General features: G+C 39.8%; 1 protein-coding gene across 3 annotated transcripts in view; it reads right to left on the minus strand.

The window, feature by feature from the left end:
* Positions 1-15,126, minus strand: part of LOC105906018 (potassium channel KAT4-like) — an 84,121-nt gene that overhangs the window by 12,309 nt on the left and 56,686 nt on the right. For all 3 annotated transcript variants that reach the window (XM_031577760.2, XM_031577762.2, XM_031577759.2), the window contains 3 exons: positions 14,627-14,763; positions 11,581-11,670; positions 376-511 (listed from right to left, as the gene is read on the minus strand). In XM_031577760.2, the coding sequence (XP_031433620.2) occupies positions 376-511; positions 11,581-11,670; positions 14,627-14,763 (363 nt within the window). The remainder of the gene's footprint in view (positions 1-375; positions 512-11,580; positions 11,671-14,626; positions 14,764-15,126) is intronic.

Raw genomic sequence — 15,126 nt, forward strand, 5'->3', positions numbered from 1 at the left:
GTGTTCATCACTTGGTAAAACAATGCTGGATTTGAGAGTGTTGCTTTGGTTATGTTTTAATCAAAGACATTTTTCTGAAAAGAATGATAGATTTTAGGGGCTCTCTTAAATAACCAATTAAGATTGAATTGTTATTAAAGATTAAATAAGGGATACGATAACAATTAATTAAACATTTCCATCAGTAATAGCAATTCAATCCATTGGTAATATATTGGTTATGTATTTTAAGTCCATTCAATGTTATCTTGATGAACAGATGTATCAATTTTTTATCAATTTCTTCTGGTCGATTCCAAATCTTTCAACACTAGCATCGAGTCTACATGTCAACATAGACTTTCCTACAGAAAAGTTAAATAAAAAAATACATACCACCTGTTTCCAAGTTATTTGCGAAGAAAAGCACCCAACTTTCAGTGAATATCGAAACAATGACACACCAAAGTATTATGATATTCCAACTTTTGGCAAATCTGTCATCTGGACGGAAGGTTGGTATCCAATGAATCTGAAATAAGAGCAAAGTGCTATACAGTAATATGCAGCATAAATAAAAGTGAATTATAGTCTTTAGAGTGGCATATCGTGGTGACAAATGGAGTTTTGTGCTGTTAATTATTTCAGCTAATTGACCGTTCGCGAAACTCCTCCCTAGAACGCCCCTCGCAACCTTAGCAAACCGCTACTAAGAGAAGAGGCTCCGACAAACTTTGAGGTCTGAGCAACATGGTGAAACGGTGTGCTTACGGGACATGTAGATCTGACACAAGGTACCCTGAGAGATTATAGGAAAGGTGCCGGCAGTGGATTAAACAGTGTGGGAGACCCCACTCCCAACTCAATATATCGAAGATCAACAAACACACATATGTCTGCTCCAAAGTAAATGAAACTGCTTGCAGCTAGCTAGCGAACTAACTAAGCTATGTAGTTGAGAGAACATCCCCAAACAGTTATGGTTCATGTCAACTAGTATTACTATCACTACTAGTATAGTCTCTCCAACAAATTTGTTAATGTTAAAATCAAAATGTTAATGTAACCGTCAAAATGTTAATGTTACAGTCTGTAAAATTGCACGCTGAGATATCCTAATTAACAAACGCCAGCAAGTTGCCAGGCGCTTATACTGTATCAATGTTGACCAAAACGTCCCAAAAGGCCATTATGAACTTATTTTAATCTTTGTAGCTTTTTGTGAATAGGCAACCTACTCCTGAATATCCCAAGGTATGCATAAGGCACAACCTGAGAGCAATAACCTGGCGATCTGATGCAAAGCAATAGCATACATCAGGGTCATCATTTTACAAGCAAGTTACAGTGACTGTGAAATACTTTCAGCAACATGCACACACATTCCTTGAACATTAACGTTACTAGCAGCTATCTTGCTCCACACTGCTACGTTACTGTACTGTACTCTAGATTGTCACCATCCTAGTTAGCTAGCTATTCTACCTCTCCAGAGTCTCTCGACAGAGACGGAATAAAGAATAAGAATAAATAATCTTTGTAGGTTATTAGAAGCTAGCTTGAAATATTATATACAGAATATTACCCAGCGATGCAACAAAACAACAACAAACAAAACAAGGCTGACGTACATCAGTTTTTTATTGCACAAGCGACACACTGCAACACACACGTGGATATGGAGGCGACACAGGACACACACACACACGCAGGCCTGAGGTCGCTGTGAATGTAATCTCTGCCTTTAACCGTTAGTTAGCTAACCCGCTAACCGTTAGTTAGCTAACCCATCCCAGACTGTCCTTCCTCCAGGACCCCCCAGGAGCAGTGGGCAGCTTTTCAGCGCCCGGGGACCAAGTGAACCGTCCGTCTTGGTCAGGGACGGACAGGAGAGTGTTCTGTTCTTTTTGCATGTTTTTTTCTGTTGGGGTTCTTAGTGGAGGAAACCCCTTGTGAACACGCAAGGTCTGGGGGGGACCTGCCCCCAGTGCCAACAGCGCCCGATGCGGGAATCGAACCCATGACCTTGCTGTGAGGCGGCAGTGCAAGCACCTGAGCCACCGTGCCACGAACATGACTAGTCTACAAGGTTGTGCTGGTTGCATTTAACGAAGAGGTTGTGGGGTTTCTTATTTTTTGATTGAGACCTGTATGCTTTTGCTTCGATTATTGTTGTGTCCCCTTCGTTGTTGATCTTAATGTTTTGGATATATCCTTCCACTGCATATTGCAGTCCCTTTTGCCTTGATCTGGAGGATATTGCGGAGATATTACTCCAAAAAGAATCACTGACACTGACAGATATAGCGCTGGTCCCCGTCCTCGCCATGGCTTTTGGGTTGACAGTCCTGGGAGTTTTGTCGGGCGTTGCAACAGTAACTAAGGGGGCGGGGCTTTTGCGAACAGTCATTGGTTTCTTTTTTATTCCAAGGCAGTCAGAAGGTGCAGAACAAATTAAAAGATGCCGGAGGAATGCTTGACACCATCCCTCAAGCATAGTGAAGGAAATGTTATCGTCTAGGGCAGGGGTGGCGAACCTGCGGCTCGCGAGCCGCATGCGGCTCTTTGCCGGTTGACGTGCGGCTCGGCTCCAGCTCGATTGCCTACTGACTTTGCTCTTGGTGTACAGAATTTTCATATTGTAAAATAAACATCTAAAATGCATATGCATATATTTGGCAATACAGACAAAAAGCTGTCCGATTTGAATGTGGTATTTATTCATGTATATTTTGTCATCACGCGATCTTGAGAGATGTCTAACGTTAATGTTCCAAACATGAAACATTCTAATGTGTGCACCCAGTCTCAGAGAGTTACTAGCCAGACTAGCAGTAGCTACCTACTGACATAATGCCATGGATCCAGGAAAGCGTAAAGCTAAACGAAAATATGAAGATGAACACCGGACGTTTTTTGCCTGAATGGGAGGAATTATTTGCGGAGCGAAATGGAAAACCCCTCTGCTTAATATGCCAGACGTCACTGTCGCATTTCAAAGCCTCAAACTTGGAGCGCCGTCTCTCCACACACCATGCTAACATAGCCCAGGAGTTCCTAAAGGCATAGAGCTGTGCAAGCACAAGGTAAATACTTTGAAACGTCAGTCAGAGAAAAAGACTCAGCTTTTTCGGAAATTCACGAAGTACTCTGAAACGGTCACGTTGGCATCGTATCAGGTGGCATGGAATATTGCTCGAGCAAAAAAGTAATATAGTGAGGGAGAGTTTGTGAAGTCTTTTGTGTACGTGATGTCGTTGCTATCCTCAACCCTGAAAATTACGGATCATAGCGGTCTGTGTCAGACCTGCAGCTGTCAGGCACGAAAATTGAACAGAGGATATCTGACATTAACAACATAATTGAGACACAGTTATGTACAGATCTTGAGAAGTGATCCCTGGAGTAGCCCCACTGAAAAATATATATGAAGTTTAAAATAGTAAAAGAAACGAAATGGTTAAATCATCTCAAGTTAATTGTAGATGTCGTGGCTCTCTTTTATCATGCCGGTTCATTGATCCTATAACTAGCTAGTGAACTCTAGCCTACAATGTTAACCTACTCACTTGAGCTGCAAATTCCTACCATGCTACAGTATAATTAGCACCTATCTCAGCAGATGTCTTCAATATGTTTATTTTTGTGCCATATTTTAAATCAAAATGTGTTAATTTCTCTTCCTAAAACCCACTAGAGGACACTATTTAAAAGTGCGAGACAGAACTAACTAATACAATGATTAGGAGTTAATTCAAAGGTTTCGTTTCAGTAGGGTTGAGATTTTTTTCTCTAGTCGACAAACTGTCCCACGATTTGCAATTTCAGTCAGACCGAAATGCTGCCCTGATGCCAACGTTACAGCTTTTAATCGCACTGAGGTTTTATGCAAACGGTGCATTTCAAAACACCGTGGGGGACATGATCGGCGTGCATAAATCTACAGCTTGTAGAGTTATTCGTAGGGTCTCGCTGGCACTGAGTCGCCGCCTACCACGATATGTCAACTTGCCTAACGAGGCCGAGGCAATCGCTGTCAAGCAGCATTTCCGTCAGGCCTTTGGCATCCCTGGTATCATCGGCTGCATTGATGGTACCCATAATCGTATTCAAGCACCATCAGAATACGAACATCTATACGTCAACCGAAAGGGCTATCATTCAATTAAATGGCTTTAATCTAAAGTAACAACACAAGTGATTCAAACTATAGTTTTAGTATTCATCATCACTTTCAATAACAAATCTTCGCTTCTTCTGAATTTCTTCCTGGCTGTCGATGTTTCCATTTTCGCCTTGATAGTAAAACTTTTTTGCAATAAAATATCAGCGTTGATGGCTTAGCACCAGTATGATTTGTAACAAAATATCAGCATTGGGGGCTTAGCGCCAGTAAGATTTGTGACAAAATATCAGCTGTGGTGGCACATACAGCGCACAAGTGAATTAACTTGGTGGCGCGTTTGAACAGCTCGCGCGAAAAGAGCAGGAGCCGCAGCAAACAGACGCGCACAGAATGTTACGAACATTTCAATATGAGCGAAAGTGATCAGTCTGAGTTGTACTATCCAGACGAAAATGAAAACATCAACAGCCAGGAGGAAATTCAGAAAAGGCGAAGATTTGTTATTGAAAATGATGATGAAGAATAGAAACTATAGTTTGAATCACTTGTGTTGTCTGTTTTCTGTTGATCAATGTAACTTAAAGTTAGCAAGTAATTGGTTGCTACGCAACACCTGAAACACATTGTGTCGTGAGAAGACGTGAGCTCAACAAAACGACATGTTTTCTATTTAAAATAACCATTTCTTTAATTTACAAAATAAAAGGAGAAGAAAATGCCTACAATAAACAACTTGCTGACCTTGACTGTTCGGCCATACCGGGGAATATCAAACTGAGGCTTTAACATATCGATCGAGCAATAGCAAGGTTGATACGCCAAATACTAGGGTTAACGATCTCTTTTTTCTTAGCTAGTAAGTGATTACATCCTGCTCGACTAGGGATGCTGCCCTCTCAGGCCAGGTCTCCCCTCTCTCTCTCTCGCCCTCCATCATCCGTCAAGCAATATAAAAGATACATATATATATATATATATATATATATATATATATATATATATGAAATATAAAATCAGCGCCAAATTTTACTTTACCTTGTAGAGGCTCCGCTTGGTGAACTGTTGACGTGCGGATGCTTTCTATTAAGATGCTGAAGCATCGATGAGGTGCTGTTGTGATATGCCAGGTTCGTTTTGCAGTAAATACACTGCACCATGTCATCCCAAACTTTTGACATTTTTTGCCTTTTACAGCCGCTCACTTGATTCTCTGCCATTATTAAAATCTTGTATCTTTGAATGAGCGCGAATCTTTGAATGCGTGTGTGTCATTCATAATATTATTGACACACACGCATTAAAAAATTTGCGCTCATTCAAAGATACAAGATTACAGTTAACATGCGGAAAGGCATTTTCTGCCTTTTACAGCGGTCTCTTGATTCTCCGCCATCGCGCCACCTTAAATCTTTGAATGCACGTGTGTGAATAATAACAGTCCGTATGAAACAATGATACCAGAGCATGATATGAATTAAATGAATATCAATAGTGCGTCCCACAACCAGGTTCAAAGCTCAACAGCTGTGTATATGTGTGTGACCACACGTGCGAGAGGGAGAAATGAGGAGTGCATGACATGAGATCTTTGTGCATTTTTTGTAATGTACGTTGTAACTAGTGCTAGTGTTCATATTAGTTAGCAATCATATATCCGCTAGCGTCAACTTTTACGTTACAATGTAGAGGCTCAGCATGGTGACCTGTTAATGTATTTGTTGGTTCTAGTCAGTTAAAACACCCACGATTAATAATGTGCATTCATCAATTTCCATTACATGACGATGCGTGTGATTGTACATATGTGTGTGGTCTGCAATGAGAATTACATTAACAGGAGTTATTGCTACACGATAACAATTACACTAATATAGTATATAATAGTAACTAATATTACTAGATACATATAATAGTGGACATTACACTAGGCAACATGGATCTCATTCATATCTCATCCAGTCGAAATCTTAACAGGATGAACCCATCCTTATTACATCAAATCAACATAAGAAAAGAACATAACTAAATCTCCGCTTAGCATGTTAATTGCTACTAATAGCAACGTGCACTCGCATGTAGCCCAAATACACGATCTATCACAGTAGTAACTTCATGAAAACCCTTACTTTCATAAGGTATGCACACAATGCCTCACATACATGTCGAACAATGATGATTTAAGCACTCGAAACGTATTAGGAACATAGTAAATTGGTCAACTACTTTGCCACTGAATTGGCAAGGAACTAAACTTCACTATCTACTGAAAACTAAACTGAGGGAGCTGCATGCAGACGGTGTTGCTAGGCCACGTCACTATCAACAGAGTGTTAAACGATTAAACGAAGCCTTGACGCAAATAATTTGCCTCGAACATTTTTTGTAATCGAATTATTCGAGTTACTCGAGTAATCGTTTCAGCCCTAGTTTGAGTCAAACTGTTAATTGATCTCCTGGCAACCTAGTACCATGAACAATAATCTTCTGACATGCTTGCAGTGGGAATTGCAGCCATGAAATTAACGTGTTCAAGAAGGGCAATGGGGAGGGGGACTTCTCCTTCCTTATTCACTAACACTACACTGAAATTAAAGTAAGCCCTTGCTCTGTTGAAGTTCCATTATTTCTCTCAGGATTGTTTAATGTTTATGTGAAGCCATTTAACATCTCTCGCAAGTGGTTGTGATCACTTAAACCCAAGACTGCCTTTTATTGGTGACCTGATTTTGAGAAATTAAACTTCGCAGCTAACATTCTGTTTCCTGGTTGCTATGGTTATCCAGCTGCTATGCTAGCTAACTAGCTAAGGACACTTTTTAATGACCTTAAATGGAATGTTTTAAATGGAAGATTTATATTTGCATAAAATGACAATTAGTTATTTAGCAGTACGAGCTGAATTTATTGCAGAAATCAGGTTGAAAAGTTGAAAAAATGGTGAGAATTGAAAGAATAAAGGAGAAAAGTGAACAAGAGTGGCTATAGCTAAAGACAGTGAAGAGAACAAATATTGAAAGGAGAGAAAATGGAGTGATGCAGAGAGATGGAGTGTGAGAGAGAGTAGACTGATACCTCGTTTCCACCGACATGGTGCCGGTGCCTTATCTGGCACCAGTTCTGCGCGTTTCAACCCAAATTTTGCTGGTGCTGGTGCTGAGAATCCAGCACCGGCACGGCTCCCTGAAGTTGCTGGGCCCAAAATCGGGCACCACCAACTTCACAGAGGTTATGGGCGGAGCTACCCCACCAGCAACCGCCATTTTTTTTCAGCCGTCAACCAAGATGATGAGTGAAAACGATGAAAACACAAATGAAAAATACATCCAGCAGTGGTCCACGGATGAAATAAATACCTTGATAGCGATTTGGTCATCAACAGAAATGCAAGACAAAATTGAAAAGGCAGTAAGGAAAGCTAAAATATATGAAGAAATACGTGGAGAGTTGGAGATAACGGGGTTCAAAAGGACAACAGACCAAATAACAAACAAATAAAAAATAATAAAGAAAGCTTTCATCCATCAAAATGTGTTGGTTTGTCTGCCTAGTATACATTAACTCTTTATATCTGGCTTGTTGTTTTTGTGTGATATGACACTTTAAATTAGCTGTTGACTAAGCAAGTTCGTGTAGCAGCTAGCTAACTAGCACTAGCTGCTAGCTGTCTTGAGGTACTGCTACAGTTGTTATGCTAGTCAACTCCTATCATGAGCTGCATTCCCTGCTCGTTTGATCTATGTGAGGAAATTCAGAAAACCCGTAGTTGCATCATTAACTGAGACCATAATGTAGTGCTGGTTTTGTATTGTGTGTACTGTAGAAGACGTGCCACTTGGAAAAAAAAAAAATTGCTTTTGACTGAGCAAGTTCGTGTAGCAGCTAGCTAACTAGCACTAGATGCTAGCTGTCATGAGATACTGCTACAGTTGTCATGGCAACTGGTAAGTATATATCAGTGTAGTAGCCAGTCAACTCCTGTGATGAACTGCATTGCCACTCGTTTAATCTACGTGAGGAAATATAGAAACCCGAGGCTAAGTAAAAAGAAACTTTACTTTAGGTTTGTATACATGGTATTAAAAAATTAAACATGAGTTTTAAGTTTTATCGAAATTAATTTGCCTTCTCGCTGGAAGAAGACCACTCGTGAATAACTCACAATTGTAACCATAGTAACATGTCCCAACATTCGATAACGTTCAGTTTTGGTACTGGAACCGGTGGAAATGCAGGCCGTGCCGGTGCAGGCAGGCTCCAGCACCGGCTATGTTACTATTGGTGGAAACGAGGTATGAGAGGGATAGATAATAAATATGGAGAGAAAAGTATAGAAGGTGTCTCTTAATATTCCTAGTTAAACTGTTGAATAGAGAGGGACAGAGAGAAGAGGAGCATTGGAGCGTTGGCGTCAGTGAAGCACAGGTGCAAGCCAGTTTAATTACCCTATTATGATGTCACAATGGCCCAATGTAAGCCTATGGAAGAAATGTTAGTTTTTCTTTAATTTCTTAAAAAATAGAAAGTTTAGAAAAATGTTTGTACGTTAAACGGTTCAATAATAATAAGAAGTTGGAAGAATAAGAAACCACCGGATAACAGTACAGGGCATTGCATGCACATTGGATGGCACAACCTGTTAAATTCTGGATTTTTTTTGGCAATTTCCACCTAAAATTCCATGCCCAAATTTCAAGGCCTACTTTTCAGTCTTAAGGGTGAAATATGCTTCTACGACTGCGTTACTGCATGTTCACGCAGTTGCATCGAGGGACTCGTTTTCATTTATGGTTCTCAGACGGTTGTGGGTGTAGTAAAATATGTCTGAGGGGATTTGTGAGGTGTCTGAGCCAGCTTTCTAATGTTAACATGCTACTGCCCACAAGGTAAACAGTGATGGGTTTATACCAATCTCAGCCTTGCGGCATGCGTAGCTTTGTCGGATAGTTAAAAAAATTGGGAGACGCACGGAAGAGGGGGTACGTAACTACGCAAGGGGCTCTTGCGTGCTTGCGTAAAAGCCAACCATAAATTGTGCTTTAGGCTGTGTTCGAAAACTTAGCCGTCTTGATCCTCTAGCTCTCGTTAGACAGGTGTCTATACATATACGAGATATGTCTTTTGGGTGAAGGCATCTAAAAAAAACGTTGTTTTTGAACGGCCTTTTAAGTCTGTGGCTTTGGTACGCTGAAAGAACTTTAGGCTATCTAACGTAACCTGCTAATGATAGAAAGTTGGCTGACTGACGCCTCGCAAATCACATCAACCATTATTGCTGGTTACAATAACAGTGTTATCGGATAGTACAGTGTCTATTTCACGGTAACCTTTGAAAAATCTCAGCGAGAAAACTGCGAAAAATTTAAATTTACATACAAAACACGGCCGTCAGCGGAGTTTGGTCCGCCATCTTTGTTTACAATTTGCAGTTGCCGGATGGAGCTGGCGCACAGATTCATGGGTAATAGGCAGCTTCAAGGATGCATCGATGCTACCTTGAAAAATGACCGTCACGCGAACGTTTTAAGTTATCTTATAAAACAGGAAGAGACAGAATAACGGTTTTGAACAGTCCTTCCTTCCTTACTATAAGAAAAGAGACCTCGTTAGACAGCATTTTAAGGTTTTCGAACAGACTCTTAGGCATATTGTTGGTGGCAAATTTCCATTTAATGTTACAGAGAACCCCTCAAACTATGAGATGTTGATAACCTTCCCAAAATGTAGGCGATCCCTTATTTATTTTTTTTAGATCTAGATTACTGCGGATGCAAGTGGGAAATTGAATTGGAGCATTTAGTTTGGGTCATATAATTGTGTTCCCACAAGGGTATGCATCACCTGAAAAAAATGTGGAACTCAAATCTCATCCCAATCAAAAGTTAGAAGAGAACTCTTCTGAGTTGTGACTATTGCTGCTTTCTGATTCTATCAGACTCTCTATTTCAATCCTCGCCATCCAACCGTTGAAGCGCTTCCAATAATGCTGTTGCCCCATAAAAACAATCCTTTTCTCTGTTTTCTTTTTAGAAGCCATGGTGATGCAGAATAAATGTGTTTCGTTGTACAACTGCGTTTCGATAGAACTGTTAAATCCTTGCATGGCCATCCGGCAAAACAAATGCACGTGAACTACTGCTTACATCCCACCTTCTCTGTTGTGCACTAGGATACATTCGCATTTGATTGGTCTACAGACATGATTGACACACGTGTGGACCAGTCAAGGAAAGTATTAGTATACGTTTTCCACGTACGGACTTAGCATAGTTTACCATAGCAACCATAGACATATGATAGCAACTGTAAAAGAGTCTTGGGTGCATGCTCGGACACCTTTGTTGTGTCAGACTGACAGGTCGGTCAACCTATGATATTGGTTACGGGTTGACGTATCTCGCTGGCTGATTGGGTTATCGTGATAAGCAAGGGGTCATTGAAGAGTTAAGACGATGGCCTTTTCAACCGTGTACAACACAAGACTTGCTGTCAACCGGAAGTAGTACCTGTACTCTTTTTCGTTGTGTGGATTTATAATGGAAATTATGCATAACATGGATTAAGGTGGATAATTATGGTCTTGTTTTACAGTTTATACTTTAGAGTAAGTTATTCTACCGTTTATTTCCACCAAACTCATTTGACTGCACATGAAGATACATCACGTGATAAACTTTTGAAAACTATGAAAAAAAAAAAAAATTGATTTGTTACTTCTGTCCACGTTTAGTAGTTTTAGATCATTTTGACATGCACAATCGTAAAGCCAGTGGTCTTGTCGTTCGTTTGACATATAGTTTGAGTATGACGTTTAAGCAGACTCTCCACAAAATGTGCAAATGGAGTGGAAGAGGGTAGCTAGAGGGTGTAGGGGGTTATTTGGAAAATGCCCAGAATGTGCTTCTTCAATATTTATGGCCATAAGGGCCATACAGTGTAACTCATTTCAGCCGCATTCAAGATGCAACACATCCTGCCTCCGCTAAATCTTAAGAAAAGGCCCACAATCTACATTGAAGAGGTACTTAACTGCACCGCCATTTGATTAAACCAAAAGAATGTTTTTTTTTATAGTGAATTGGTTAAATTCAAACTTTTCCTTCTGCTCTTCACTCATAAACATACTGTCGTTAAATATGCAGTCTGCGATTGTGGCGAAGGTTTGTTGATGTTTGAGCTCAACAGCCAATCAAATTCCACGCTCCCTTCAGAGCTCCTGAGGCAACTTGCCGATTGGCTTGACTTGTTTAGGGCTTGGTTTGTTTTCCATTCAGAACCATGGCTGTGTACAAACCTCAAACAGGTTTCTTTTGAGTGCACACACTAAAATGTACAGCTAGAGGATCGTGAGGAGCAATTCACTACATTTACAGAACATGTATTGGATCAGAATCATGGACTGCACCTTTACATTTTAAATTATAATGACTATAAATATAATAAATAAGCTTCATCACACAGCCTGAAACGAATCTTACCTTTTGATTATCTGTAGATGATGAAGAGGGATCCTTCAACTGATGAGATATGAACTCATTCAATACATTTGATATCTTCTGGTCCTTTGGCTACAAAAGAACATTTTAATAATTAATGTGATTTAACTACTGTATTAAATCAAAATCAAATATAAAATCATACGAAACACAATGTTGTACAATTGGTAGTGTTTTCAAGTTTGATTCGGGGGCGCGCCGGTCTGTGACCTTTTGACATCACGTCACTAACCTAGCTAACAAATTAAATATATTTTTCTTTATTTTTATATCAACTCTGTAGGGGGCTGCTGGGGTAATCTCTACGGGTCTGTAGATAAACCTCATCCTGAACTAGAGCCCCAGACACACCTCCCCCCTTTCCCTTATGCTTTACACATACCAAACTCCCCTCACGTAGACATCAAGTACACCTCACACCTTGACCCACACTAAATTAAACCACCCCACCTGCCAAAGATCTCCAAAAAGCTTCCTGCCCAGACGAACACCTGTGGGTAATCCTTTATGCCATAGTTTAGTATGTTAACTCTGTAGCCCTTTAAAAGATACATAATTATTAGAGCTGTGAAAAATAACGCGTTAACGCGTTATGATTAAATTACAGGATTAATTAGTTAATTTTTTTAGCGCATTTAACGCATGCGCAAAATGAGCTTCCAATATACGCACAATTCCGCCCAATCTGCATTAGTCGCCGCTGTGATTATGAGGCGTGTTTCAATCGAACCAGGAAAAAAAATGCTTCTTCGCTCAATTGGATAGACCTACAAATACCTAAGTACCACCTCAACGCGATGCATCCGTTGGTCGGCGAGGGGAGTTAAAGTGGAATGCGCCAAACCACCCTCACTGAACAACGTAGGCCCCTCATTAAGGCTCTGTCCCAATACTACCACTTCACCCTAGCACTTCGCCCTTCCCCTTCGTTTGCGCGTTCGCGTGAAGGGGTAGGGTGTCCCAATTCTTTTAGACCGAAGGGGAAGTGTTGTTCAACCCTTCAAACAACCCCTTCAAACGAAGTGCGATCAGAGGCAGACTACGGCTGAAGGGAAAGATTACATTTCCCAGGATGCCTTGCGAACACCTAGGTAACCGACTGACTCCAAACATTTTGAAGAAAGATGGCTGCCAGTGCAGAAAAATAAGTTTACAAATGTAGTATATCTTCGCAAATAACTATTAAAAAAATGTGAAACACATCGGGATATCTAGCTGATCATTATGCAAAATAATATTCCTTACAGTTGAGTAGAATATGATTGTTAGAAATAAATCGCTATTTCACAAATTAACGTCTGTCTATGCTGCTGAGAGTAGCCGAGTAACGTTAACGTTAGGATGTAAAAAACGCTATTTTATCATGACATGTCATGTGGGTAAATATGTTTGGCAAAAACTGAAATGTGTTCAAATTCGCAAACATAGGAAAACTGTTTGCCTTGAGTTTTTGGCGAACGTAGCCTAAACCGTAACCTAGCCGTGTCCCATTTCGCAGGTAAAGATTTCAATCCCTTAACACTTCACACTCCGTTGTGAAGGGCACTTCAATGAAGTGGTAGGGTGAAGGGAAGATAATTGGGACAGGGCCTAAGTCGGCCTGTGACAAGTTGACTAGCACAGTTGCCAAATGGATTGTAAAAAGCTGTAGACCGATTAATATTGTTGAGGAGGAGGGGTTCACCGAAGTTTTGCGAGTGGCAACGGGGGACTCAAGCATCAAAGCACCGCAAAGACGATAATGACCAAAATCCACGAGCTGTATGAAGCTGAAAAAAAAAAAAAGGAAAATGACTTGGCTGCTACGAAACATCAGGCGCTGACAGGGGATCACTGGACTTCTGTGAGTAACGATAACTACCTGGGTGTAACTGCACATCTAATCACCGACGAATGGAAGTTAAAGTCGTTTACACTAACGTGCATGAAAACAGAAGAGCGCCACTTTGCAGAGGCATGTGCACAACAGTTCCAAACTGTTGCAAGCAACTGGGCAATTGAAGACAAAACGACCACTATAGGGACAGACATTGCACGTAATATGATAGCCGTGGCTAGACTACTGTAAAAGGGCATTTAGAGGCATTAGATTGTGTCATGGTGTGGTTAATGGTTGTTTGACAAAAAAGAGAAAAATGTTCAACCATCCTATAAAAACAATGGCTAAGAAGCCCAAATAATTTCTGTTTGATTTAAAAGAAAAGAAAAATGTTTTATTCAACCATACAATGGCTAAGAAGCCCAAATTCTGTTTAGGATGAAGATTATATTAATGTTCCATATGGAATAGCAAAGAGAACTGCTAAAGAACTGCTGAGTTGCAGCACCATTGTTTTTTTTATGAATAAAAAAAAGAAATGTTAAATGTATATATCCGTCTTTTGTCATAAATCTTTTTGTTCTCACAAAAATATACAGAGAAAATCGGTAATAAGTGATTAATCATGATTAATCCACAGAAACCTGATTCGCCAAAAACAGCACTCTTTCAGTACTCTCATTAGGATTTGTTTTCAAGCCTGTCTGTAGAGCTGACTGTCCCTTCAAAATCTTATCTTCCTTAATCTCTTCCCCCTTTACAGTGCGCTTAAACTTTTTTACTTTTTTCTTCCAGCACTTGTCAGGTTGACTAGAAGTAGATTGGTAGTGCTTATTCTCATTGGAATTCCTAACTTACTGTAGCTTGTTGTAACTCAATTGTAAATCCCTTTGGATTAAAGTGCTAAATGATGTAAATTTGAGATCATCATTCTTAGAACACAGAAGTCATCGGAAACTGCAAAGAATGTGATTCTGACTTTCAAGAAAGCCTGTCTCCTTCATGATGTATACAGTCTAGTGCCTTTGACTTTTCTTCTTAAACTTAAAATAATGATTATGATTGATGCATTACTTAGAGCCATCAAACCTTTATCTAGTTATTTTCATGGCATTACAAATGCTTTAGTAACCTCTATGATGGATTGGCACAATGTAAGCCTGGCCAATGTTACACAAAAGGTAACTTAGAAAAAAGCTCAAGACTCACCTTTCCATCTGCATGACAATTCTGATGAAAAACAACACTCTGTGGATTTGAAGCTAGCCCTAAAGCAAAAGCTTCTGAAAGAGGATATTTAACATTGTGTAGCCTTGTCCTGGCTGCTCTGGCAATCTTTAGACCCGCTGTCAAATTAACAATTTGTCAATTAAAATCAATAACATGATACATCATCTTTGTTTCTACACAAAAACAAATCAAGTGCTATTCCTTCTGAAGAAGTTTTTGCTAGCATTAGTTCATCAAGGATTACATGATTGCTGATCACAGCATGACTGTAATGACTGCAACATATCAGTAATTATAAAATAAGAATTCACTTTGACAATTTCTGTTCAATGGCATGTTCTTAATCATTAAAGTCCCCATGAAATTCCCTTGATAATCATATAATTGAATTGTGATGTACCTCAACCTAAAATGTAAAGTTTAGGTGGGAAAAGACAAAATGTACCTAGAATTAAGATTAGTCTAAAGCATTCAACATT

This window comes from Clupea harengus, chromosome 12, assembly GCF_900700415.2.
Source record: "Clupea harengus chromosome 12, Ch_v2.0.2, whole genome shotgun sequence".
NCBI lineage: Eukaryota > Metazoa > Chordata > Actinopteri > Clupeiformes > Clupeidae > Clupea > Clupea harengus.